Below are 27627 nucleotides of genomic sequence, written 5' to 3' on the forward strand. Positions count from 1 at the left end.
CTGAGCTGAGGAGGCCTGAGCTGAGGAGGACTGAGCTGAGGAGGCCTGAGCTGAGGAGGACTGAGCTGAGGAGGACTGAGCTGAGGAGGACTGAGCTGAGGAGGACTGAGCTGAGGAGGACTGAGCTGAGGAGAACTGAGCTGAGGAGAACTGAGCTGTGAGAGGGAACTAAGCTGAGAAGTTTTTAGACAGAACACTTTTTAGGCAGAACTGAACTCAAGAACTTAGAAGCACAGGCGTAGCTTCGGGAGAAAAGGCGTTGAGAGTAAGAGCATTGTTGTGACATCAGGGCAGGAGGAGGGAGCAAGGTAGAAGGAGAATGCAGAGCGGAGTAGCTTAGAAACACAGGTAACATAAAAAACTAAGGGAGCAATGTGCAGAATGCAGAGGGAAGGGACAAAAGAGGCTGCAGAGAGCACAAGGAACAGGCAGCTTCTCCTGACCACGGGGCAGCACAGGTCCTTTCTTAATAACCAGGCAGGCTGAGGCTTGTTAAAAGGAACAAAGCCTTTTTCTTACAAACATAGGTTTAATTCATTTAGCATAAAAAGGGAAGAAGCTCTTTCTTCTCTATGCAATAAAGGTTGGAGCTCATTCTTCATTCGGAATGAGTGAGTTCCTTCTGCACCAGTGCTTGGTCATTTGCTCCATATGCATGTGTAAGTATGGCTGTGTCTGTGAGAATGTACGCGCGTGTATGTCTAAGTATGTAATTGTGAGAGTGTACTCGTGTGTGTGTGTGTGTGTATGTGTAAGAATGTAATTGTGAGAATGTATGGATGTGTCTGTAAGTATGTTATTGTAAGAATGCATGCAAGCTGGGCCCCGCTGGTTTGGATGGAAGTGCATACATGAGCATGGTGAATCATGAATCTGTATATGAACATATGTGAGTTTATGCATACTTGCTTGTGTAAAAGTTTTCCCTTCTGAGTGTTATTCTCTTCTCCTGGTTCAATAGAAGTTTATTGCTCCAAACTTCCCCCTAGCCTGACAAGCGAGAGGCATCATGACAAAAGGGAAAGGTTCTAGCAATTAATCCTTTACTTAATCTCCTGCTGTTTTAGGATGAGGTGCTAAGTGCCAGAAACTCAGAGGATCACAGAAGGCAGGTCAGCTACAGTAGCACAGTAACTTAGATAAGTAAGCTTTTTATTATACAGCAACCCTAAATACCTCACAAGACAAAGTCTTACCCCAATCTTGTAAGACCAAGTCTTACCCTCCACCATGCTCTTCCCCCTCCGCTGCCTCAAGAAGAACCAACAAGAAAGGAGAACCCCAAGAAAGAAGCCCAACACTGAGCACTGATAAAGAGAGGATTAAATAGAAACTCTGAGCACAGAATAAACAGACAAAACACTGAAAAGGTCAACCAGGAAAGTGAACAGATAGAAACTTTGAAAGGAACCAAGTACCAAAGGTACTCACTGAGAGTGCCTGACCGCCACTGAACATCCACAAGGATGCTGAGAAGCAGTGAGACACACATACACACAGACACACGCACACACAGAGACACACATGCACACACACAGACACACATGCACACAAGCACTCACACACAGACACATGCACTCACACAGACACACATGCACACAGATACACATGCACACAGACACATGCACACACTCATATAAACAGAGACACATGCACACACATAGACACACATGCACACAAGCACTCACACACAGACACATGCACACAAGCACTCACACACAGACACACATGCACATGTGCACACTGGAGAGATGGCTCAGTGACTAAGAGCACTTGCTGTGCAATCACGAGGGCAGGGCTTTGGATCCTAACCACACGTAAGAAGCCAGGCACCCGAAACACACTAATAACTCCAACTCCTAGGATGGCAAAAGATGGGATCATGGGGCTAGCTGGCTTCCAGCCTATCAGAGAATATGCAGGCCCCAGAATCAGGGAGAGGCCCTGCTCAAAGGAACAGGCGCAGAATGACAGAGAAGGCACTGAGGTGTTCTCCTGGAGGTGCTTCTGCGTGATGCTCCCGCACCCACCTTTTCTGCTGCAGAGCCTCATCCAGGACCTCCTGCTTTTCCTGCAGCATCCGATGCAGGTGCTTCACCTCCTTCTGGTACTGAGCTGCTTTGCCAGCAAAGTCCTCCTGCTGTTCTATCAGGCGGTGACGGATGTCCCCCAGCTTCAGTGCTGCCTGCTTCTTGTACCCCTGCAGGGGAGGGACTTGATGAACAAGGGGTGTTGCCTCTTGGAAGCCAGAGCCAATTGACTGAGTGTGCCTCAGCCAGTGCTGACCTGGAAGGCAAGTCTGGATCCTAAGAAGACAGAAGGACCAGGAACAGCTGCAGCTTGGGTGGAGTGTGTGGGAGGAGCTAAGGTGGGAGGAGTTAGCAGAGGAAGAGGAAGGGGAGGAGTAAGGAAGAGAAGAGAAAAAAGGAAGAGGAGGAGCTAGAGAGGGCAGAGATGTAGGAGGATGGAGAACCACACAGGTATGGAGAGCACTCGTGGGGAACAACTTATAAACTTATAATTAGGTTAGCTATTTGGGATACAACTCTCTTTGTATGAACATCTTGTTATTAATCATTATCAAACATATAAAGCCTTTGATTAATCTATAAGAATTAGAGTCTCATTCTCTTACTGGGCCCGCATGGGTGGCAGAATGGTCTGGGCAATGCCCTGCCTTGCGGAGACAGCGTAGAAGATTGGCAGAGCCGTCTCTCATGCTGGCATCTAGTGGGTGGCAGGGCTGGTGTTTCTGGCAGGCGGATTCTAGCTGCAGCGCGCACATGGCCTCAGGCCGAGAAACATGGCGGCTGGGCTAGGCAGAGCCGCTGCAGCTTAGACAGTCTGCGGCTTAGATAGTTAGATTAACAAGTGGCCGATTTTAAATAATTACCACAACAGAGTGCTTGCCAGGCACTCACACAAAGCCCTGGATTTGATCTCTAGCAATGTGTAAAACTGGGTGTGCTAATGTGTGCCTGGTAATCCCAGCACTCAGGAGACAGAGGCAAAGATGAGTTCAGGGGCACTTGGGATACAGTGAGACTCTGACTCAAGAAAACAAAATTAAAAAGTGATACAAAACAATTTGGGGCATTAAAAAAACCTGAGCGATAGCTCGGTGGTTAAGAGCAAGTACTTACAGAGGACCCAAATTCAGTTCCCAGCGCCCACGTCGACAGCTCACAACCCACCAGTACTCCAGCCCCAGGGCATCCGATGCCCTCCTCTGACTTCTAATGTGCACTCACATGCACATTCCCACATACACACACACTTCCATAAACGCACATTAAACATAAGATATCTGCATCACAGACCCAATTGGATGTTTCTGAAAATTAATCTACTTCTCCAAATTTTTGTTTGCTTTGTTTTTGAGGCACAGCCTGAAGTAGCCCAGGTTGGCTTCAAATTCCCTATGTAGGTGAAGTGGATATGGACTCGGGTTCCTTCGCCCCCCCCCCGCCCCCCACACCCCCCTTGGGTTGGGATTGCAGGTGTGCACCATTGAATCCAGCTCAATACAGAGCTGAGGCTCAAACTCGGGGCCTCATGCATGGTAGGCAAGCTCTGCCCAGGGAGCCACACGCCCAGCCCCAGTCCCCATGTCTGCAATTTTCACAGGCAATCCTTTCATCAGCTGCTGTCTTCTGACCTCTATAGTACCAGGCGTGCATATGGTATACACACATACACTCAGATGAACACTCATTCACGTATAATAAAAATAAAGAACCTCTCTCTCTCTCTCTCTCTCTCTCTCTCTCTCTCTCTCTTAATTGTGTGCAGCTTTTACATTTCCAGGTTAAAAAAAAAACAACTTTTCTCTAAAAAATATATTCTTTGCTGTGACATCACTGAACTCTGGAGCCTGCAGACTTTCTCTGAGTTTTCTAACTGCATGGTGCTTTCCTGTGCAGCAAACCACAGGTTATTATTTAAGGGGGTACAAGGTGCTGCCCACCAGCAAAGTTGGCACAGCTTTTCTCCTTGCATGAGACAGATGTGCTACACACAGACTTGTCCTTTGGAAGCTCCATCTCCCATGGGAAGACAGGGTGGTGCGCAACGGCCTTACCTTTACCCTCTCCTCCAGCTTGCCCAGGCGAATGTTGCCTTTCAGGATTTTGTTGAGGGCCCCATGCTTCTCGCTCTCTAAACACTGAGCCTAAGGAGAGGGCGCAAACACAAACATGACTTTAGCTAACACAGAAAGTCCTAGGAATTGCTCTGATTGTAACCCGTTGTCACAGCACTTGCTTAGCATTTGTGAGGCCCTGGGTTCAATCCCTAGACACACACACACACACACACACACACACACACACACACACGGAGCTCCACTCTGTCTAATTCTGCCTGTCCCGCTTTTGGCCTCCTCGCTCCCTGAGGGGCTGTGGGCAGAGCTTGGACAAGGGCTAAGGACCAACAAGGAGAGACAACCACACTGGGCATCAGAACACTGCTCTCTCCTAGCTGACGTATCTGTCCTTCCTGTGGTGGTCTGAATGAGAAGCGATCCCCCACAGGCTCAGGCATTTGAACTTGGTCCCTAGTGGGGGAAGTTATGGAAGTTTTAGGAGGTGGAGCCTTGTTGCAGGAAGTACGTCACTGGGTGTGAGCTCTGAGAGTTTATACCCTCACCCCACTCCAGTCCACTCTCTGCTTCCTGGGTGGGGGTGAGATGTGATCTCCCAGCTCCTGCTCTGGCTGCCGGCTGCCATTATAGACTCTTCCTCTGAAACCATAAACAAACCAAACTCTTCAGTCCATAAGTAGCTTTGGTCACAACTCCTTCAGTGGTACTCAAGGAATAAGCGCTGTGATAAAAGCAGGCTTGTATCTTGGCTAACTTGATCACAACAAAACATAAGGGAATAATATAAACACGATGTTCTTCTGAGACCAGTATGGCAGTCAGGATATCCAAGAGGGACGTCATCTAAAACCAAGCAGTATGCACTGACACCAGATGGGAAACAAGCTCCCACACACCGTTGAGGGTTTCAGCTGCTATGGGATGGGACGCCTTCCTCCTAAGACGCCTAGGAGTACCAGTTGGACTTTCTTTTTTTTTTTTTTTTTTTTTTTTGGTTTTTTTCGAGACAGGGTTTCTCTGTGTAGCCCTGGCTGTCCTGGAACTCACTCTGTAGACCAGGCTAGCCTCGAACTCTCGAACTCAGAAATCCGCCTGCCTCTGCCTCCCAAGTGCTGGGATTAAAGGCGTGCGCCACCACCGCCCGGCCCAGTTGGACTTTCTAGAAAGGAAATATCTGACTGAGAAAGTTAAACAACTTTTCCCAGACACAGGAAGAAGCATCCAATTGTCAATTACCACGTTCACTCCTCAGACCACCGTGTCTCCCTCAGAAAAGTGTAAAAGGAAGTAGACAAAAGCAAGTGGGGAACTGCAGAGTAACACGTGGCCCTGGGCGTCAGCAGTCACTGCCCAGAGCAGAGTGGAGCCTTCCCTAAAGGCTGGGAGGGCCGTGAGACCCAGGAGACCAGGAGGATGAGACAGACAGGGAAGTCAGTTTCACCCGATGTGGGTGAAACAACAACCCCTCCAACTGGGGTTGGAGGGAAGAGCCCCGCCAGCTTCCATAGCCCCCCTCTCCCCGGGGTGGGACATCAGAGGTCCTGCAGAGTGGACCGGGTGGTTGACAGCACCCCTACCCACATCCAGGGCTGACTCATGCTCTGGCTCTCAGGCATTACAAAGTTGACTACATTTACAACTTTTAAATGTGTATACAGAAACTATGTGTCTTCCACTGTGTTTCCATGCCTGGTCTGCAAAGCTGAGGTGTGGGCCTGAAGGGGCCGTCTGAAGTCAGAAAGAATCTCCACTGCACCACAAAAGACTGGGGATCAGATCCCAGGGACAGGGGTCCCCACGCGTCCTGCCCTGGCAGAGAAGGCACTCCAGATGAGCAGTTTTGTTCTGCACCTTCCGACAGGCTTTTATTGGCTCAGTAGTCCAGTGGGCATGTGGAGGGAAGGGGCGCTTGGTGCGGTGCCAGGAAACACCAGCACTGTGGCAGGGACAGCAACTTTTCAGAAGAAGCCAGAATCAGATCTGAGTGGCTTCACACTGGGTCAAAGTCAGGAGAGACTTAGAAATTGCCCATGATGGGGCCTGTGAGATGGCTCAGTGGGTACCCAGTAGAACAGACAAACTGTCACCTGTCTGCCACTCATGTGCAGTGACACACACGGATGTTCACTCACCCCTGCACAACCATAATCATAACCAATTACATTTTTAAATTGCCAGTAATGTTCAAGGAGACTTGCTGGAGCCCTGCCAGCTACTGTCACATCGTGAAAAATGCTTTGTGACACTGAGTACAGACAATATCAAGACACGTCTAATTAGCATTTGTTTTATTAAAAGTAAGTAGTGACACCCCCTCAACTCCCCTCTCCTACTTCTTCTACAAGCAAGGGCTGAGACCTCTGCCCACTGCCCTGGGGAGGGACCTCCCAGCACTTCCGGCATCCCCTCCTGCCCTCATCTCCGCCTTTCATGATGCCCCTGTGTCTCTGTCAAGACACTCATTAACCTCCTCCGCCTTCTAATCTGACATGCCAGCAACTGAGACGTAGAAAACCCATGCATGCTTAGACGCAGGGGAGTGTTATGTGTTCAAAACACACGGAAGAGAAAATTCAAATAAGTAAGAAGGCTTGTAAGAAACATCACCTGGAAGTCCGCCCCTTGGAGGCAACTCACTGTCAGAGCTTGGGGGAATCTACCAGACCTTTCTGAACGCACATGGCTTGACACAGAGAGGAGCTGTCTTCTCCGACCACACAATCTGCTGCAGACATCTTTTTGAATCAGTGTGGAAGTGTCTAGAACCGTGCCAGGTTCTTGCTGGCTGTGCGCTTCTCCAGCATCTAGGACACCGATAATCGACTTAATTCCCTTCCCTGCTACCACACCTGGGGTGATTTCTACCTAACGCTGGGAGGCTTGCTCCAGCCCTCCCTCAGTGCTGGGAACCAAATCCAGGGCCCTGCACACACGGGGCATACACTGACTTAATTCCCTTCCCTGTTCCTACACCTGAGGTGATCTCTACATGACTCCAGGAAGCTTGCTCCAGCCCTCCCTCAGTGCGGGGAACCAAACCCAGGGCCCTGCACACACGGGACATGCACTGACGACCTCACTGCACCCCCTGCGCTGCCTGTGATGATTGGGACGAGTGTGCAGGCAGGAACTGCTCAGGCAGTGACCGAAGGGGATGTACAGACACCTCGCCCTGCTGCTGTGTGATGGACATGAGCACCGCCCCATACTTCGCTTTCTAAAATAACGCTTGCTATTATTCAGAATTTCTGGTTTTCTTTAAAATATGTTTTGCTTGTGCTATAATCCCAAGTATTTGGGAGCCTATGGCAGGAGGATCACAAGTTTGAGGCCAGCCTTGGCTATGCAGCAATACCTTGCCTCAAAATAAATAACTAAATAATTCTTGCCCATGGGTAAGATATAAAATCTTGGGGAATTTGGAAGTGTGGTTAATATATTAAAGCATTAAGTTTTTTTATTACATATAGACTTGTTAAAAAAAATAGACTTAAAGTCACATTTGCATATGAAGCTTAAGTTTGCACAACTTTGAGGAAACTCACCAAATACTTAAGACTGTCTCTTTCCTTGGTGACATTCTCTGCCAAGCCCACCAGGTTTGCCAGGTACTGGTGAGCAGACATCTCCTTCCCCATAGCTTTTTCTACTTGTTTTCTAAGGACATCAATTTTCTTTTGGTACCGCCTGCAGGGGGCCCCCAGTGGTGGGGGGAAAAAACAAACAAACCTGTGAGCATTGGCTTGGGCAGAGTGAATATATGTATATAAAACCAGAATACACACACATGCACACACACATACACACACACACACATACACACATACACACACACACACACATATACACACACACATACACACATATAAACACACGTATCACATATATATGTATATATACATACTCACAAAATGCCTAGCAATAAATCAGCTAATTAAATAATAATATTCTCCTAACTTTTTGACTCATGTTCTAAAAGATATTTTTGAAAATGAGATCCAGATACAAAGGTGGGAGGGGATGTGCTGGTGTGTGTGCCTCTGTGTGCGTTTTGTGTGTGTGTGTGTGTGTGTGTAAGTGGGAAGGGAGGAGCTGGGACAGAGATGATCAAGATCAAATGTCTCTGTGCATGCATGGCACTATCAAAGATACTCTAAAAATGGTAAATAAACAAATGTACATGTATTAAAAGCAAAAATAAAAAAAGTAAGACAAAAGGAGACTGGGATGCAGTAGGGGGAAAACAGGCTTTGGGCTGAGGTTAGGAGACATCTGGAGCCCGGGGCTACCACGTGGATATCAATATCTGAACCACAGACTTGAGAACTATAGATCCACAGAAATGCTTCTGTTATTCTGATATCTGTCCCCTGGTTATTATTTCCCATTTTATTGCTCCTATCAGAGAGAGAAAAGATAAAGGAAATAAAATGGAGATAAAAAGGAAATGAAATACTTTTCAAGCATCACGCACATACACATACACACACACACACACACACACGCATGCACACGCACACGTGCACACACACACACACATGCACGCGTACACACAGAGGTACCTGTTGGTCTTGCGCGTGCGCTCCAGCTCGGCCTCTAGCTCTCTGCTCCTGGTGGCCCAGCTGCTCTTCTCCAGAAGCAGGCTCTTCTTCTGCACCTGCAGGGCTGTCAGCTTTGCCATCAGCTCCTCCATCTCAGCACGATCTTTCTCTTCTTCCTTCTGCAATTGGCTGAAGGATGAGACGTGGCAGACACATAGTTACAGTGGCACATGCATGTGTACAGTGAACCTCTGCACAGTACACCATAGGTACAAGGGATCCTGCGTACAGTGTTGTGAGCACAGTAAACCCTGGGTACAGTGTTGTGGGCATAGTACATCCTGTGTACAGTGTACCCATGTACACATGGGGACAGTGGGTTCAGTGTACTCATGTAAAATCAAGTGGCACTAAAAGGATGCAGATCTGGCCAGGCAGTGGTGGCCCACTCCTTTAATCCCAGCACTTGGGAGGCAGAGGCAGGCGGATTTCTGAGTTTGAGGCCAGCCTGGTCTACAGAGTGAGTTCCAGGACAGCCAGAGCTACACAGAGAAACCCTGTCTCGAAAAAACAAAAAACAAAAACAAAAAAAACCAAAAAAAACAAAAAACAAAAAAACAAAAGGATGCAGATGACCAGTGGCCAGATTCTAGGCCCTGGTGGGTACCCAAAAACAAAGAGCAGCAACAATAAACAAAAATAAAACAGCTCTGTCCACTCTGCACGGATCACGCAGAGGGCTCAAGCCACCTCTGTCCACTCTGCACGGATCACACAGAGGGCTCAAGCCACCTCTGTCCACTCTGCACGGATCACGCAGAGGGCTCAAGCAAGCTTGGAGAGATGTGACACCCTCACCTTTTTAGTTCATTGACAATTGATGTGTGGACGTCCACTGCGATCTTGCTATCCAGCTGTGTTTTGAGCTCTCGGCATCTGTCCTGCAAGCTCTCCAGCTGCTCCTTGCTTTCCACGAGCTGTTTTTCCTGCCCCTGAGTCTTTGCCTCCAGGAGCACAAGTTGTTTAGTTAGCTTAGAAACTGAAAAGGGACAAGATAAAGATTTGGCACAGAAGACTGATTAAAATATAAGTTTTGCTGGGCGGTGGTGGCGCACGCCTTTAATCCCAGCACTTGGGAGGCAGAGGCAGGCGGATTTCTGAGTTCGAGAGTTCGAGGCTAGCCTGCTCTACAGAGTGAGTTCTAGGACAGCCAGGGCTACACAGAGAAACCCTGTCTCAAAACAAAACAAAACAAAACAAAACAAAACAAACAAACAAAAAAAATATATATATAAGTTTTAACCAGGCATGGTGATACACTCAGGGTCTGAGGCAGGAGAATCACAAGTTCTGGCTAGGCTAGGCCACATAGTGAGATCCTATGTCAAAAACCTGTCTTTTAAAAAGTAGAGAGGGCTGGAGAGATGGCTCAGTGGTTAAGGGCACTGACGGCTCTTCTAGAGCATCCAGCATTTGGGAGGCAGAGGCAGGAGGATCAGAGGCTCAACCTCATTCTTAGGTCAACAGTGGCTTTTGAGGCCACATAGACTTTGTTTCAAAAAACAAACAACCAAAAATACAAAAAAAAAAAAAAAAGAAAGAAAGAAAAAACTGAAAAAAAAATCCTATGGAGAATTTTAAGTTAATACCAAAGGCCTTATACACAGAAATTATTTTCCCTGTGTTAAGCATTCAGTTAACATGACATTAACACACATGACACCAACTGTTCACATCTGCGGATTCCACAGCTGACTCAATCAACTGTGGACTGGAAATAACCAGGGAGAATATTTGCATCTGGGGAGGATGAGGTAGCTCGGCAGGTAACATGCTTGCCCTACAGATATGAGAACTGAAGTTCTATCCTCAGAACCCATGAGACAAAGCCAGGCATGGCGGGGCACACCTGTAGTCGCAGCACTGAGGCAGGTGGAGCTCAGAGGACTCACCACACACACACACACACACACACACACACACACAGAGGGGGACGGAGAGAGCCTGCATCGATACAAGACACAGAGTCTTCTTTATCATCTTAACTTAGATAACCTGTCCTAATTATTTACATAGAATTTATATCTTGTTAGGCTTATAATTAACCTAGAGATGATTTTTGCTATGTGGGAGGATCTGTGTCGGTTTTTTGTGGACGCCACAGCATTTTATATAAGGGCGGGTAAGTTCATGTATTTGGGTATCCACTGTGTCTGTGTGTTCCTGTCTGTTTATCTGCCTGTAGCCCATCCTCTCTGGGTTCTTTAGGATTTTACTATGGCTCACTGCGATATCTAAAGAGACATGAATCTAACCCTCAAGACACTTACTTCCCAAAGACTTCAGTGTCAAGTCATACAATGTGCAAGCATACAGATGTGCAAGCATGTGTCATGACTTGTCTGTAACTGAGAGAATTTCAATATGAGCATACGCATCACTCTAATGAGATATTCCCTGGGCACACAATGACACTGCCAATGGGATGCACAAAGCTTTAAACCCTCCACTCTCTGTCAGTTTGGAGAGAACAGAGTGAGCAGCTAGTCCAGGAAACCGAGAAGAACGTGGTGAGTGGTCTCAGTTACAAGTCAGAGGGGCCTCCAGGGCTCCTGTAGCGAGTTCGTGGAGGGACTTCCTTCTGGACTCTGTGAACACAGCCTGTTGTCAGGCACCTGGAACCCAGGCTCAGTAGCTTCAGCTGCGACAGAGGCCAGCGGTGAACTCTTCAGTGTGTGCATAGCAGAAGAAATAGGGGGGCTCACAGGGATGGGGCAAGACAGCCTGCTTAAGACTCCTGTCCTGTGACTCCCGTCTTCAAGGAGTAAAGTGGGGGAGTGTGCCACCATGGCGGGGGGGGCTCATATTTGGTTTCAATCAAAGCAAGAGGAAAAAAACCCTCTTAACTTGGCTCACTTTGAAGAAGACTGTCATTGCTATGGTGGCTATAGGGAGAGACACACTGGAAGAGGGGATCTTCATGGGAAGTCCTGGAGGACCACAGAGATTTAACCTCTGGTGTCCTTAATGGTGGTACACACTGTTATCCTTGCATTGGGGAGGTACAGGTGGGAGGGCTGTTATTTCAAAGGCTCTCTGGGCTCCATGGCACTTCTGAGTCAACCCGGACTTCAGAGCAGACCCTGTCTCAGAACCCTAGGGTGAGGGATGTCTGGTGATCTGAATACAAATGACCCCCATAGGCTCATAGATGTGGATGCATAGTCACCAGGATTAGACAGATTAGGAGATTGCAGGAAATGTGTCCTGGGATTGGGCTTTGAGATTTCAAAAGTCCATGCCAGGCCCAGTCTGTCTGTGTCTGTCTATATGTCTGCCTGCCTGTGAATCAGGTCATAAAGCTCTCAGCCACTGCTCTAGCACCGTGTGCACGCCACCATGCTTCCTGCCATGGTGATGACTGACTAACCTCTGAAACTATAAGCCAGCTTCCAATTACATGCGTTCTTTTATGAGTGGCCTTGGTTTCGGTGTCTCTTCACAGCAATAGAACAGTGACAAGAAGAACTGGCTGTATTTCAATGCAAAAGTGCTTGTCTGCACCCAGGGGGTGACAGACGCTGGGGAATGGGAAACAGAAAAGTTCTACTTTCTTGTGCAGTCAATACATATCTGGGAGAAGGAGGTGTTGGGTCATTTCAAATGCTTCATTCTGTAACCTCTCAGATGCTATCCTACCCTAAAGCCACTTCTGCTGACCCTACGAGAGATCTGAGAACACATGGGCTGACTGTGGCTGCGCCAACTTACAACTCTGGAATATGCCGCCCTGTCCGTTTTTCTAGGACGTCACCATCACTCACTCACCATCCTGGAGGTGCGCCTGGTGGGTGTCCCTGGCTTTTGTTTGCTGGATCTCCAACTGCTCGAGCAACAGCTTGTTCTCATCTAGAACCAGCTCTGCTTGAGTCTGAAGCTGCCTCCTGCAATTGATTGAAAAGATTAAATGCTGCCCGTGGGTTTGAGAGATCAGAGAAATATGCTACAGTATGAGTCAATACCTGGGCATGTGCTAGCAAATGCTGCCACGTGCAGTGAATGGGGGACGGGGCAGCAATGATGCCCGCGTGACGGACACATCAGCTACCGTGTGTAGTGACAACGGACATCCATACAAAGGCAGAGGGGGACTGCCTCGTGGATAAAACTCAGGTGAGATGGCCTCAGAATGGCCGGTTTCACTTCCTACACTGAAGCATCCAATCCCTGCACCCGAATAGTTGCTCTGCAATCCACGTGACATTTTTGGATGCTGTAAGGTCTCGTTTTTACTTTGAAACCATTCAATCACAATCAGTAGCAGCTGCTTAGGGTAGCCACACTTACAAGTCCCAGCATTCCTGAGGCTGAGGCAAGGGGACTGCTTGAGTTCAGGACTTGAGGGCAAGTCTAGACAACATTGTGAGACTCAGGTCTCATAAGTAGTAAAAATAAGGGGCTGGAGAAGTGGCTCAATGGTCAGGAGCACTGGCTGCTTTTCTAGAGGCCTTGGGTTCGATTCCTAGCACCCACATGGCAGCTCATAGCCATCTGTAACTCTATTTCTAGGGCATCTGATGCTCTCTTCTGGTCTCCAAGGACACCAGGTACTCACATGGTACACAGACAAAATAACCCCACACATTTAAAAAGCTTTTCAAAATAAGTAAATAAATAACCTTTAAAAGCCAACAGCAACAAAACCCCAGGTATGGTGCAGCTAGCCTAGAACCTCGGCATCCGCGAAACGGAGGCAGGAGGAGTTCTGTTGCAGGCCAGTCTGGACTACCAATGAGGCTAAAAAAAAATAATAATAAAAGAATAATAATGTTTTGTTGTTATCTCTGAAAGATAGAAAGGGAGTGGATCAGATGTGAGGTGGGGGAAAATAAAATAAAATAATAAATAATAAGCCAGGAAAAAAAATCCCAACATATTAGATGGCTTTGAAATACTGTCTTAAAATCATATAAAAGTACCCAGCTTCACTGTCTCCATGAGAAAGCCCCTTATTTAGGCGGGGCATTGAAAGTCGTGTATTGGTTCAACTTTCAGAACTGAAAACTACTACTGGAATGAGCTGAAGGACCTTAGACGTTGCCCCATTAAATGTTTACTGTCCGGGCTGGAGAGATGGCTCAGAGGTTAAGAGCACTGTCTGCTCTTCCAGAGTACCTGAGTTCAATTCCCAGCAACCACATGGTGGCTCACAGCCATCTGTAATGAGATCTGCTGACCTCTTCTGGATTGCACGCATACATGCAGGCAGAATGCTGTATACCTGCTGTATACATAATAAATAAGTCTTTAAAAAAAAAAAAGTTTAGTGCCTAAACTCGGTATACCATAGGGCAGAAAACCAGGTGGCAGAAGAGACAAAGATGGGTGAAGCCACACGGGGCCTGGGTGGCCCGGCCCAGAGAGCCCAGGCTGTGCTCACTGGGAGCATGCTGCACACAGGGTAGCACAGGAAACAATGCAGGAGAGTGGAGGCTTCATAGAGCCTTAGCCCAGCCTTCCTTTAGTCTTCCTTTTGTTTGCAATGCTTACAGACTGAACTACAGGCCCAGGTACATATTTTAAAATTTTTGTATTCTTTTTGTTTGTTTTTGAGACAGGGTTCACTGACTTGGAACTCCCTATGTAGGCCAAGCTGGCCTCCACTCACATAAATCTTCCTGCTTCTGCCTGAGTGCTGGGATTAAAGGTTGCACTACCACACCCGGTGCTCCCCAACCCCCGAAATTAATCATCAATAAAATATCCATTTAAAGCTAGGTGCAGTGGAACATGCCCACAAGCCAAGCTTGGAAAGATGGAGGACTTCAGAGTTCAAGGTTAGTTTAGAGTTGGAGCTACATTGTGACCTGTCTTCAAAAGCCAGGGTTAGGGACTCAGTGGTAGAGCAGAGTCCCTGGGCTCCTTCCTCAGTACTTCAAAAAATAAAAAATCTAAAGTCCAATTTACAAGAGTTTACTGAGGTTGTATTTTATTCACGTGTTAGAGATTCTCCGTTTTTAAATTTTTTATAAGCTGCTGGGCAGTGGTGGCAGGTGCCTTTAACCCCAGTGCTCAGAAGCAGAGGCAGATAGGTCTCTGTGAGCTTGAGGCTAGTCTGGTCTACAGAGTGAGTCCCAGGACAGCCAGGGCGACACAGTGAAACTCTGTCTCAAAAAAACAAAAAACAAAAAAATCTATACACTTTACTATTTGAAAGCCTTGCAAAACCAAATAAAACCATGACACACCAAAACAAAACAAAACAAAACAGCTCATGTGAATGAATGGAGTGGCCAGAATTGTTAGAGATAGAAAGCTAATGGTCCCTGTTCTAACCTGTCCTGGTGTTTTTGGTTTTGGTTGGTGGATAACTGCATAAAATACACTGGATACAGTAAAGTACATTTCTGTGTTTGGTAATGTCACGATGCTGTTCCTCTTGTGTTGTAAGTTAGCAAATGCCACTTGCCATTCATCGATGGTGACTGGGCTCCTCTTAGTTAACTCTTGGTGCAAGCTTTCGTTTTCCTTCACGACTTCTTGGACTCGCAGCCTAAAGGTCTTCATTTCCTCCTGAAATAAGAAGCATGGATGTTGTTCACACACTCACACAGTCCCCGAAGGGATGCACTGCTCAAACACTCACACAGTCCCCGCTGGGATGCGATGCTCACACACACAGTCCCCGCTGGGATGCGATGCTCACACACACACTCACACAGTCTCCGCTGGGATGCGATGCTCACACACACAGTCCCTGTTGGGATGCGTTGCTCAGGGAGCAGAGGGCAGAGGCGTGCTCCAGCACGGTGACCCAGAGCCCCTCCCCATGTGCCCTCAGGAGCACCATTTCCTGAGAGAATATCCAAGTCACCCCAGTGTCGCTGTGCACTGGGAAGAACGCTAGGGTTTAAGTAGTCGACTACTAATGATGTCACTTTGCTATAAGTGCCAAATACTTGAAAAACTTGAAGGATAAAATAAATAAAAACTAGAGATGGGAAGGTTGCCTTTGTCTAGAATTTGGAGAGCAAATTGAAAAGGTATTGTTTGTTTTGTTTTTCACAACAGGGTTTCTCCGTGTAATCCTGGCTGTCCTGTACCTTGCTCCATAAGTAAACTGGAGTTTTATGTTAAAAAAGTATTTAGGTCCTTTGGTCCTAGACGGAAGCTTCTGTGAGTGGGTAAGCGTTAGTGCAGAGGTTTCCTAACCTTTGGAAAAGGTTCAGTGGCATCAGCGTGGTCAGCCAGACACCCTGATGTGTGCACGCAGCTTGGCAGATATGGGCTCCTGACCTGGGCCTCACCTCGGTGTCCCAGCTGGTCTCGTGCGGACCTTGGGTGTCCACACTTCTTCAGGAATGCACTGAAATGGTCTCTTGTTCACCGATTTTCAGTGTTGGGGTGAACCTACGGCTCTGTGCACCCTAGGCAGGAACTACGTCCCCAGGCGTTTATCTCCTACGTACAGCGGCATGCCTGCACCTTTCCCTCCTCTCTTCTCACCCCAGGACACACTCATTTGCTGCCGGCAGTCTACGTGGCTATTTGCTTGCTTGTTTGTTTGATTGTTTATAACTGTCTTGCCAAGCTGAAGCCATCGGGACAGCTGCTTGGTTTTTTTTTATTAAGTTTTACTGGAACACAGTCCCACCCACCACTGGCATCTAGGGCTGCTACAACAGCACACTGAGCATCTGTGAACGGAAACTACATGTCCACAAAGCCTGCCGTGTTTATTAGCTGGTCCTCATAGAAAACCTGGGGCAACCCTTAATTTAACGCCGTGTGAGGGGGAATTCGAGGGTGGGGAGGTGGGAGTGGGGGGGTAGGTGGGGGTACATCCTCATAGAAGCAGGAGGGGGGGGATGGGATAGGGGCTTCCTGGGTGGGAGTGGGGGGCGGGGGGAACAGGGTAAGGGGAGAACATCTGATATGTAAACAAAATACCCAATAAAAAAAAAAAAAAACCTTTAAACTAGTGTAGCCAACAGAAGCCCCTTCCTCACAATGCCCTGTGTGATAATATGAAGGGTCAATATTCATCCCAGTACTATATTCTGAGGATACTAGATAAACATATTTATAGACATGCCGACTAACAAAGATTGTCTCCATGTGTTAAAGGTTTTCCAACTGCAATAAATATGAGCAACAGTTAGAAAAAAAAAAAAGAGCACTAAATGGAAATTTTATTATTGATTTTTTGTTTTGTTTTGTTTTTTGTTTTTTTTGTTGTTGTTGTTGTTTTTCGAGACAGGGTTTCTCTGTGTAGCCCGGGCTGTCCTGGAACTCACTCTGTAGACCAGGCTGGCCTCGAACTCTCGAACTCAGAAATCCGCCTGCCTCTGCCTCCCAAGTGCTGGGATTAAAGGGGTGCGCCACCACCACCCGACTAATTTATGCTCTTAAAAATCCAAAGTCCATGGGGCTGGAGTGACGGCTCAGAGGTTAAGAGCACTGGCTGCTCTTCCAGAGGTCCTAAGCTCAATTCCCAGCAACCACATGGTGACTCATAACCATTTATAATGAGATCTGATGCCCCCTTCTGGTGTGGAGGCACACATGCAGGCAGAACACTGTATAGATAATATAAATGTTTTAAAAATCCAATAACTAATAATACATCTTGAGGTTCATGGGATGGGGCAGGTAACGGGTTTCAGGACTAAAGATGAGTCTGTTGGACTTTCTAAAGGTCTTGTCCCACTCAGGACCCCTTAAAGAGAAGTTCCCTGGGTCTTCCCAATACAGAGACCTACATGCCCTATATAAAAGACCTCAGAAGTGTGTGTGAGGCATAGAAGGGCCCTGGGTGTAGATGATGTCCAGGCCCAGGCAATTTCAGCTGGAATGTTGCCTTCTTAGGAAATAGATGAACTAACAGAAAGGCACAAATCTTTGTTTCTAATACTGCGAACAACCTCATCATGATACACTTCTGGGGTCAGGGCTTCCTGAGATACAGGAGTGTTAAGTTTTCCTAAAATGCCTGAGTATGATCTCCACTTGCCCAGCAAGTGGTGTCCACAGCTGCAGAGTCAGGGATGATGCTCCACCCACTGTTCCTCCTTTGCATCCCAAGAGCTCCACTCCCATGGGGCTACCTCTCCCAAACCACCACTTGGAGATGCTACCACATCCCTGCAGACGCCCCCCTGCAGACCCCTCCTCCTAGCACCGCCTACCTATCATGCTCTGCTAAACACTCGTTCCCTCCCCCAGTCTTACTTCTCTCCCTCTTTCCCTCCCTGGCTCCCTATACGCTCCTCCTTCCTTCAACTGGGCTAGGCACATTTACCTTTGGGTTGTTCCTGTCGTCTGAGCGGTCTTACTTGATACAGCTCGTCTCTGAGACACCTGCCCACCTACCTCCAGGGTGGTACTGAGTTTGTCCTTCTCTTTCATTCTGTCTTCATAAGCCAGCAACAGTGGTGAGAGGTGCTTTATATCCACCTGGGCAGAATAATGGGGTGAAGGGTGAGTAACATAGGTCTTTCTCTTTCTTCCTTTCTTCCTTCCTTCCTTCCTTTCTTCCTTTCTTCCTTCCTTTCTTCCTTCCTTCCTTCCTTCCTTTCTTTCTTTCTTTCTTTCTTTCTTTCTTTCTTTCTTTCTTTCTTTCTTTCTTTTTTCTTTTCTTTTTTTTTGAGACAGGGTTTCTCTGTGTAGAATTAAAGGTACGGACCACCACCACCTGGCTCATCTGTTTTTTTAAAGGGCAAGATAACACATTTATTCTGGCACGGTTCTTAGAAGTTTGACAGAGCCAGAGAATATGGGCCTGAGATTAAAAAACTTTCACTTAGCCAGGCAGTGGTGGTGCACACATTTGATCCCAGCACTCAGGCGGCAGAGGCAGGCAGATCAAGGCCAGCCTGGTCTACAGAGTTCTAGAACAGCCAGGGCTGCATAAAGAAACCCTATCTCGAAACAAAGTAACAAAATAACTAACTAACTAACCAACTAACTAACTAACATAGAATATGTTTCACTTACCAGCCAGGGGGGTGTGGGGCCCTTGGACGGGAGGCCTTCGATATGGGAACACTGAGAACAAAGCACACATTGAAGACCGGGTCAGCTACACTGCCTCTGAAGTCCATGCGTTAGGCATCCTAAGAGGCATCGTCCTACTGTCTATAGTCGCATGTGCAGAAGCATGTGAGATGACCTTGGAAGTGCTCGAGAGTAACACTCTCTTCCCCTAAGAACTGCAACATGTTTCCTACAGAACATTCATTTAATCCCAAGTTCTGGGATTAAAGGTGTGCACTGCCCACACCTGTCCTGATTTACATTCCAATTCTAGGGTTTTGCCTATTTTTAACAGTTCATAGAAATGCAATTATGTTGTAAGTGGCCTCTTGTGACTGATTCCTTTTGTATGATACTAGTCTTTTTAAGTGACGCTGGCATTGAACCCAGGGCTTTGTACATGTTAGGCAGGCATTCTACCAGCTCCAGAATTATTTCTAAGAAAGAGTCTCAGACCTAGCCCAAGCAGGGACTCACTGTATAGCTCACTCAGGCAGGCCTCTGCTTGCAGCAAGAGCCTTTTTTTTTTTTCTTGGCTTCCTGAGTGCTGGGACTATAGGCACAAGCCACCACACCAGCTCCCAATGTTAACTTTTTTAATAACAAAATTAAGCTGGGGGAGTTCACATGATCCAAAACATGTTGCCTGGACCACGTGCTTCTGTGGGGCTGTGGTCAGGACAGAGCAAGCAGTCCTGGTGACAAGGCTGTTGCCACCTGTCACTGCCCCACGCATCCCCACTCTGTATCTGTTTCTTTTGACCTGTGCAAATGCCCCGTCTCTATGACATTTTCCCTAGTCACTCTATCCAGATGGGATCCCTCTTACTTGTTTACGGAAGAAGAGCATGTGCACACTTGTATGTGCACGTGTGCATGCGTGTGTAGCTGCTCGTGCATAGGTACATACTTCCCCTCCCTGCCTCTCTTCTTCCTCCCTCCCTCCCTTCGCCCTTCTTTCCCCCCATCCTTTCTTTCTCCTTAGTGGAAAGATGAACCTTGGAGATAGTTTGAATGTTTAAAAAACTGTGTTATGTGTCAGTGTTACATCCTAATTTTTATGATGTATGTCGTCAGTAACAATCGGTTGAATTTCTATAGCAGCTGTAACTCTAAAGAACAGGCTGAGAATGGAGCAGCTGATGAGAACTGTTAGTCTTTTTATGTTTCTTCACTGGCCCAGTGGTTTACAGGGTCTTCACCGCCTTCATTATGGGATGGGATGGAGGAGGTGGGATGGTCCTGAGCTATGGCTGAGTCTGGGATGCTGCCACAGCTCATGCTTGAGCCCTTGGTCACTGGCTGATGGAGATGTCTGCAGAGGCTGAAGAGCCATACGAGGTGGGGTGTGGTCCTTGTCGGCTGACAGGACACAGGGCATGGACAGGCCCTGAGCATGGCAGGCTAGGCCTGTTGCTAGTCTGGGTCTAGGCTTCCTGGTTTGCAGAGATGAAACAAGTCATGCTGTACTGTGGCAGCATGCTTCCTTACCACAGTGGGCTGCGGCCCCTGAACTGTGAGCGAAAGTAAATCTTCTCCCTTAAGTTGTTCCCAGCAGGTCTCCTGTCACAGCCGTGAGAGGACAGATCAGTGCTTTTTTGATGGAATAATTAATTATGCCTTTTTAAGAAATGTTTTTAGCTGGGCATGGTGGTACATCTTTAGTTTCAGCACTTAGGAGGCAGAGGCAGGCAGGTCTCTGAGTTAGACCAACCTGGTCTTCACAGGGGATTCCAGGATAGCCAGAGCTACACAGAGAAACCCTGTCTTGAAAAAACAAAAAACAAACAAAATGGTTTTTTTTTAAGACTTACTTTTATTTGAAATTATGAGTGCCTGTGTGTATGTACATGAAAGTACAGTGCTCTCAAGAGGCCCAAAGAGGGTGTCAGAAATCTCTGAGCTGGAGTTACAGGTGTTTGTGAGCTATCTGATGTGGGTGCTGGGAGGTGAACCCCGAAACACCAGCAAGTTAGTATTGTTGAGACATCTCTCCAGCCCCCTTTCTTTTTCTTAAAGCCAAAGTAGTTCAGACTACCTTTGAACTTACCAGGCTGACAGGCTGTCTGTCTGTCTGTCTGTCTGTCTGTCTGTCTGTCTGTCTGTCTCTCTCTCTCTCTCTCTCTCTCTCTCTCTCTGAGTGTTTTCTGATGGTAACAACTTTTTTGGAAATAGCGTCTCGTCATGTAGACCAGGCTGACATCAAATACACTGAAATAGACCTACCTCTGTCACCCAAGTGTGGGGATTAAAGGCATGAACTACCAAGAACCTCTCAAGAACCAGAAATCAACTCAACAGTAAAGACTAAAGACAAAAAGACTGATTTTTCTGGGGTTGGAAACATTACCTCTTCCTCAGACAAAGGCCTGAATTTTGTTTGGTAGCGACTGAGTTCTACGTTCAGCCGATGGACAATCATCTTCAGCCCCTCGTTTTCATCCATCAGGTCTTGGCTTTGCTTCCTTAGGCAAAGCAATTCGGGTGTGACTACTGAAAAACACCGACGTAATGTTATACTACAACCAACTGTATCAGAGTCACCAAGACCTTATATAAACTACTAGTCAGTCTTTTGTTCCCTTGTAGTGAACTGTATGGAAATATATATGTGCACGTATAATAATTTATATAAATAAGTTAAGACATTCTACCAAAACATTATGGCAGGTAAAATCAAAATTCAATAACATAAAGGTCCTAATATAGTCTTAAATATTACAACATAAATATCCAAATACACATCAATTCTCAAAATAAAAGAGCCCTGACTATCCCACAGTAATGGCGCCATGGGGGCCGCACCTTCCCGAGAGGAGGCCTTTTCTGTCTCCTTCAGCTTCCTGTTGTCTTTCTCCACCATCTTGAGCTTCAGCTGTAAGTCCTTCATCGCCTGTCTCAGGGCGCTCAGTTCAAGGCTGAGGGCTTGGTTTGCAGTGTACAGGTGCACAGTCTCTTCTTTTAACTCCTCAAACTTTTCTTTGGTTATTTCTGTGTATCTCTGATGTACTCTACCAGCTACATCTAAAGGGTAGAGAGGAAAGTCCACATAATTATGATATAACCAGTTACCATCAAAAACATTTGACACTTTATTTCAAAAGCCATGTGAGCACCTAGTTCACACATCAGGCCTGGGGCAGTGTCTCTGGTGTGGATGGACAGGGAGGCCAGGGGAAGGCACAGCGGGCAGCATACAGAGGGGTGGGGCCTGAGGAGGCAGGACCAGCTTTCAGGCTACATGCTTAGCGCCCTTTGACTATCAGGTAAATCTTCTGGAATGCAGTGACTTAGTAACCGACTAGCCCTCACCAGTTCTAACGCTAGCGACACTTTCAGACAGCATCTGAGACAGCAGAGGTTTCCTGGCTTCGCCAGTAACCTGCTCAGTGCACCTGGTAAAGGCCTTGATTTATGGCTGTGCTCGGTCACCATAAAAGTTCATATAACTGGGCTGGAGAGATGGCTCAGTGGTTAAGAGCACTGACTGCTCTTCCAGAGGTCCTGAGTTCAAATCCCAGCAACCACATGGTGGCTCACAACCATCTGTAATGAGATTTGATGCCCTCTTCTGGTGTGTCTGAAGACAGCGACAGTGTACTCATAAATAAAATAAATAAATCTTTCAAAAAAAAAAAAAAAGTTCATATAACTGCTTCTGTACTGGAAAATGTCACTTGGGGTGACCTGAACCCATGTTTCCAAGCCCAGATCACATGGACATCTGAGGCTCCTCCTCTGAACCTGTTGCAGAGCGCTGTGATGAACAACCTGACCTCAGACGGGCCACACAAGGGGCTACTCTCAATGGAGAAAGACCCTGAGAGCCAGACGTTAGGGCACTAGAGCTCTCGCAGAACACGATGAAAATCCCCAAGAAAGAGCAAAAATACAGTTAATCCAGATGAAAGACAAAATAGTACTTTCAGGTGGGTAACGGGAGACAGAACAGCTCCAAACTACAAACCCAGTTTGAACTCTATAGCCGCTTCCCCAGCTGTAGAGGTCAGCCAGGCAAAGCACAGCCCTCAAGCTGAGCCTCTGTTTCAACATCAACATCTAGGCCTCAAGCACATCCCACAGGCACACCCTCACAAACTCTTGAGCTCTCCCCACAGGCCTACCCTTCACCCCACTAATAGTTAGTGATTAACACTTTCCCAAAGCTAATCACAGCAGCAGAGCCCAGAGCCTTCACAAGGAGCTGCAAACTTTCCTTCAGATGAGACTATTCTAGGCACTCTGTAAACACTAAGCATGCTCATCACAGTGAACCCAAAAGGCCAGTACCTGGGGAGGGAGGAGGCTTTTCACGCAATGGCACTTTCTCATCCTAGGGAGGAAAAGGCAGAGAGAGTGTGAGAATGTGTGAGCATCTCCCACAGTGGACTGGCACGGACTGGCACGGAGGAAGGCTGCAGGTTGGAGGGCGGAGCTTCCCCCTCACTTGGCTCCTGAGGGTCTTCCTTTAGCACCTGGACTTTAACCCCCACTGCTTTCTTACAACTTAACAGTACACGCTCAGCCCCTCTGGGAAGGCTCCCTCCCAGCTGTGCCCTAAGTATGCAGTGTTGCCTAAGTATGCAGTGACTGTATCACCACTGAAGGTCTCTTCACTTTGTAACTAAAGCACACAGCATGCTGTGAGTGTGGGGCACTGACGGCCCACTGGGCAGCAATGCAGGGCTCTTACTGCTGAGAAAACAGAATGTGGTTGCCTCTTAATAGCAGTAGAAGGCTGGGAGCTGCCCTTAGCTTTCCCACTACATGTGGATGTAGGGTTGCGATGTTAGTTCTGCTGGAAAAGCAGGTAAGGTTGTAACTCTTCTGAGAGTCACAGAATATGGTTCTGTTTTGTTTTCTGAGACAGGGTCTGCAGCCCTTGCCCCATGAGCCCACAATCCTCCTGATGAGATGAAGCCCGGCCAGGTGCTGGGAATCCAGGTGTCAACCACCATATCTGGTGAAATATGTTTAACTATTAAATCCCTAAAAGGAGAAACTTCAGGAGAGAGCTTCTTTCAGTGCTCGCACCTTGGTTATTAAAACTGCCTATCACTCTAAAATTCCGGAAGCGATTTCTTACTCTTCATGAGTCATTTCCATGACTAAACTTTGGAGGCTATAACTTCTTTCAGGTTTATAAGTATTAAGTGAAGATAGGTGTCCAGGCCAAAGGAAACTCCATTTCCCCAAATTCTGGCAGTTAGACAAAAGCCAACATTCCTCAGGAACTTGAGAAGTCAGTCCTCTACCAAAGAAGCCATTTCCTTACTGCAGGCAGAAGGGACAAACGGCTGTCTGAGGTGCCTACTAGAACACCAAAGCACACCACGCTGGCTGCCAGGTTCCCTGGGTATCACAAGTACCTAGTTCTTCTCCTACACCAAACTTCCTCCAGCTCTGGAGCTCCCCTCCCCCAGCTACTCATGCTCCCTAGAACCCTGCTGGTGCAGCTACTCCTGTCCCTGTTACCCTGCTAGTGCAGGGGTTCCAGGTCTCACACCTGGCCTCCCACTCTCTTGCTTCTCTCTCTGTCTCTGCCTCTCACTCCTCCCCCCCGCCCCCACCTCCTTCATGGCCAGGTCCAGGCTGTTGGCCATGCTCAGTCTACCCTCTCTCTGGACTCTTCCAGATGCCCCTGGCTGTATTCTCCTTTCTGGATACAATAAAAGCCTTCCCCTTAATCATACCATGGAGCAGTCATGCCTTCAGTTCATACATTAGGAATGTAGTTCACCCATAATGTACATGCCTAGCAAAGCACAGGGCTCTCAGTAAAAGACCCAGTACCTCAAAATACTGGTGTGTGTGTGTGTGTGTGTGTGTGTGTGTGTGTGTGTTCGTGTGTGTTCGTGTGTGAATGTGATGGTAGACTCCAGCTTCCAAAACACCCTCCTTTACAGACACTAACAGGAGCCCTGCTGAGACACTATCTATTCAAGTCCCTCCATGACAAGCATCCTGGAAGCAGGACTTCTCTCCTGGGAAGTGAGTTTACATCAAAGTGGGTATGACTACATATCTTGCTACCCACCCCCTTCCCTGCCTCCTGCCTGGGGATGAGTGAGCCCAACTGCAGGCCTGTGCTTCGATGTCTCCTCCATCCTTAGGAAGGGAGTCCCTGCTTTTGCTATGTGGGTTCTAACTCCTCAGACCCTGTACTCTGGAGACCCTGGGATGCTATCTGTCTCTGGTGCTTAGGTACTTGGAGATCTGTTGTCTCTGTCTGTCTGTCTGTCTGTCTGTCTGTCTGTCTGTCTGTCTGCTTGAGGCATAAACAAGTCTAACAAACCCCTCAGTCCTCAGTAATCCACCTCAGTGCCCCTTTGAGTCACTCCCCTCTAACACCTCGCCATGGAGGAGGTTATTCAGTGAAGCATGCATCACAAAGAACTCTTATGAGAAGACCTTTTAGTTGTTTTCCATCCAAGGAAGCAAAGAAAATTGAACATGTATTAATCAGGAAATGGAAACACAGTACAGAGACAGAAGTCACATGGTTTAAGAAAATAAAATGAATAAATAAAAAAGAAAAAAATAAAGGACAAATTATAGTGAAAAGTCTACTTTTAAAAACAGGAATTCTTGAAAATAAGCTTACCTCTAGATTCAGAACAGAATGTTTAACATCTGGTTTAAAAAAAGAGAAAATGGAAAGTTTTAAAAGCATAAGAAATTAACACATGAGAAGAGTGTACTCGTAAACTCAGAGACTTACCTGGTCCCCAGGTGCAGAGCAAGGTCTTAGGACAAGGCGGTGGTGGCCTGACCTTGGCTGGGCCATCTCTCTCTGACCCTGAGCTCCTGCACTGTGCTTCCTTACCTCCCCAGTCACAGGCTTCTCCTGCCAGCCAGGGACAGACAACACCTCTGCCCCTCATGTCCACAGGCGCACACAAATTAACTCATACAAACAGCAAACTGTTCAGCGATGCAAACGGCAACAGATCTGGCAGGGGTCTCGTCCTGTGTGGTAACTGAGGGATCCGAGGAAGACACCTCCCACCAGACTTGGCTGACAAGCGGGAAGCCTAGGCTCTCTCTAACCCCCCCACTACTGATCTGGAGAGTGTAAATAACACACTGAACAGCAGATACTGTGAAAAACAGAAAACAAAAAAGTTCTACAGGGCCCAGAAAACCAACTAAAAAGCTTAACGCACACAGAATTCTGAATCTACTTCCACTGAGCCATCTTGCTGGCCTCTGAAGTCCGCCTGGCTCTGTGGATGGGTTTGTCTCCTGTTTCCTTACACTGGTCTCAGAAAAGCCCCTGTTGGCCAGAGCTTTCACTGCTTGTGAGATGGGGTGTCACTGCCCAGCCAGGCTGACCCTGATCCCCATCCCCCTGCCTCACCCCATACCTGGCTGCTCTCTTCCGATGTGACAGTTCTCAGACCTCACCTCTCGTCTCTGTAAGGATGAGGGGTGCCAACATTCAACTAAGAAAGTTTCTTACATATGTCACGCTGTGCTGGCTCTACCCCAGTCTTCATAGAGAGAAAATTCACGCATGAGCACATTCTTCCTGTCAAAATCCCAAATGAATCAAGACTCCCTGATGACCACGACTGCTGGGCCTGTCTGTCGCTCAACATGGTGTGATGGCTGATACTGTCAACAACAGGATCCAAAACCACACAGGACACAAGCCTCTGGGCATGTGGCGGGGTGTCTAGATTGGTCTGAGGTGGGGAGATCCATCCTAACTGTGAGTGGCACCACTGAACGGGGACTGGGATCCTAGACAGAACGGAGGAGAAAGCCCGCTGAGTACCAGCGCTCATCTCTCTCTGCTTCCTGACAAAGCACCACATCCCTGCTGCCATGGCTTCCCCGTGACAGACGTGCCTTCAAACCGTCAGCCCAACAAACTCTTTTTTTTTAGTTTTTCAATACAGCGTTTCTCTGTATAACCCTGCCTCTGTCCTGGAACTCACTCTGTAGACCAGACTAGCTTCAAACTCACAGGAGAGCTAGACTTTAGCAAACCTGGCTTCCAGAAGGCCATAGCTATAACCCCTGCAGTGAGGCCTGGGCCTCAGCTCTGAGTGAGACACCTCCAGGTTTGTTCCTTCCTCAGATGCCCGTGTCGACTGGCTACAACATTGATTCCCACATATTGATTCCCACATTTGATTCCCGCATTTGGAACATTCTCTTTACCCCTTAATAGGCAATCCTCTTGGATTAAGCACTCTTGAGTCTTTCCCTGTGTAAAGCACTGTGTGGCTCTGTCCCTTGGCTGACTCCTGGCTGATGTGTGATCCATGAGGCCACACAGAGCAGACTTTGGAAAGAAGGAGCTGTCAGAAAGCTGGGCATAGTGGTCCATGTCCGTCATGCCAGCCACTGGGAGGCTGGGGCAGGAATAAAGAGCTGAAGGGTAGCCATTGTGTCTCCAGTCAGGCACCATGTAGACTGAATTACATGGAAAGTGTCTCAGGGAGCTATAGAGGCAGTTCAGCTGGTAAAGGGGTAGCCTTGCATCAGGACTCGATTTTAATCTCCTGGAACCTACATAAAAACGCAGTGTGATGGCACACGTTTGTAATCCCAGGACTGGGATGGTGAGACAGGCGGATCCTCAGCCAGCCTCCCCTACTCAGCAAGCCCCTAGCCTGATACAAGACCCTGTCTCAAAAACAAGGTGGGCAGCTACTGAGGCACAGCTCTGAAGTTGGCCTCTGGCCTCTTCACCTGCACACACCTTCACACACACACACATGCATCTACATGAACACGTACCCCAACTGTGTCCCAAGCACAGGCAACTCAAGGGCCCTGACAAAGAAGTTGCTGGCTTCCCTCTGCTTGGCAGGCTCTCTGCCTCCCTTTCGGGATCTCAAAACTGCTTCCTGTCTTTGCCACTGTAGGCAGAATTCTCACTGTGCCAAATAAGATATATATATATATAATATATAATATATATATATATATATATAT

The 27627-nt window shown here is 47.5% G+C and overlaps 1 protein-coding gene across 2 annotated transcripts in view; it reads right to left on the reverse strand.

Annotated features, from left to right (window-relative positions):
• Nucleotides 1-27627, reverse strand: part of Cep89 (centrosomal protein 89) — a 50804-nt gene that overhangs the window by 8322 nt on the left and 14855 nt on the right. The window contains exons 6-18 of one of the 2 annotated variants that reach the window (XM_028754189.1): nt 25283-25311; nt 22969-23011; nt 21484-21702; nt 21029-21171; nt 18640-18690; nt 18016-18099; nt 15113-15216; nt 12472-12587; nt 9502-9682; nt 8665-8832; nt 7648-7789; nt 4082-4171; nt 2031-2200 (exon numbers count right to left, since the gene is read on the reverse strand). In XM_028754189.1, coding sequence (XP_028610022.1) covers nt 2031-2200; nt 4082-4171; nt 7648-7789; nt 8665-8832; nt 9502-9682; nt 12472-12587; nt 15113-15216; nt 18016-18099; nt 18640-18690; nt 21029-21171; nt 21484-21702; nt 22969-23011; nt 25283-25311 — 1540 coding nt within the window. The remainder of the gene's footprint in view (nt 1-2030; nt 2201-4081; nt 4172-7647; nt 7790-8664; nt 8833-9501; nt 9683-12471; nt 12588-15112; nt 15217-18015; nt 18100-18639; nt 18691-21028; nt 21172-21483; nt 21703-22968; nt 23012-25282; nt 25312-27627) is intronic. The other variant, XM_028754190.1, reaches the window with a different exon arrangement.

Source organism: Grammomys surdaster, unplaced genomic scaffold (assembly GCF_004785775.1).
Source record: "Grammomys surdaster isolate TR1022 unplaced genomic scaffold, NIH_TR_1.0 125984, whole genome shotgun sequence".
NCBI classification, from domain to species: domain Eukaryota; kingdom Metazoa; phylum Chordata; class Mammalia; order Rodentia; family Muridae; genus Grammomys; species Grammomys surdaster.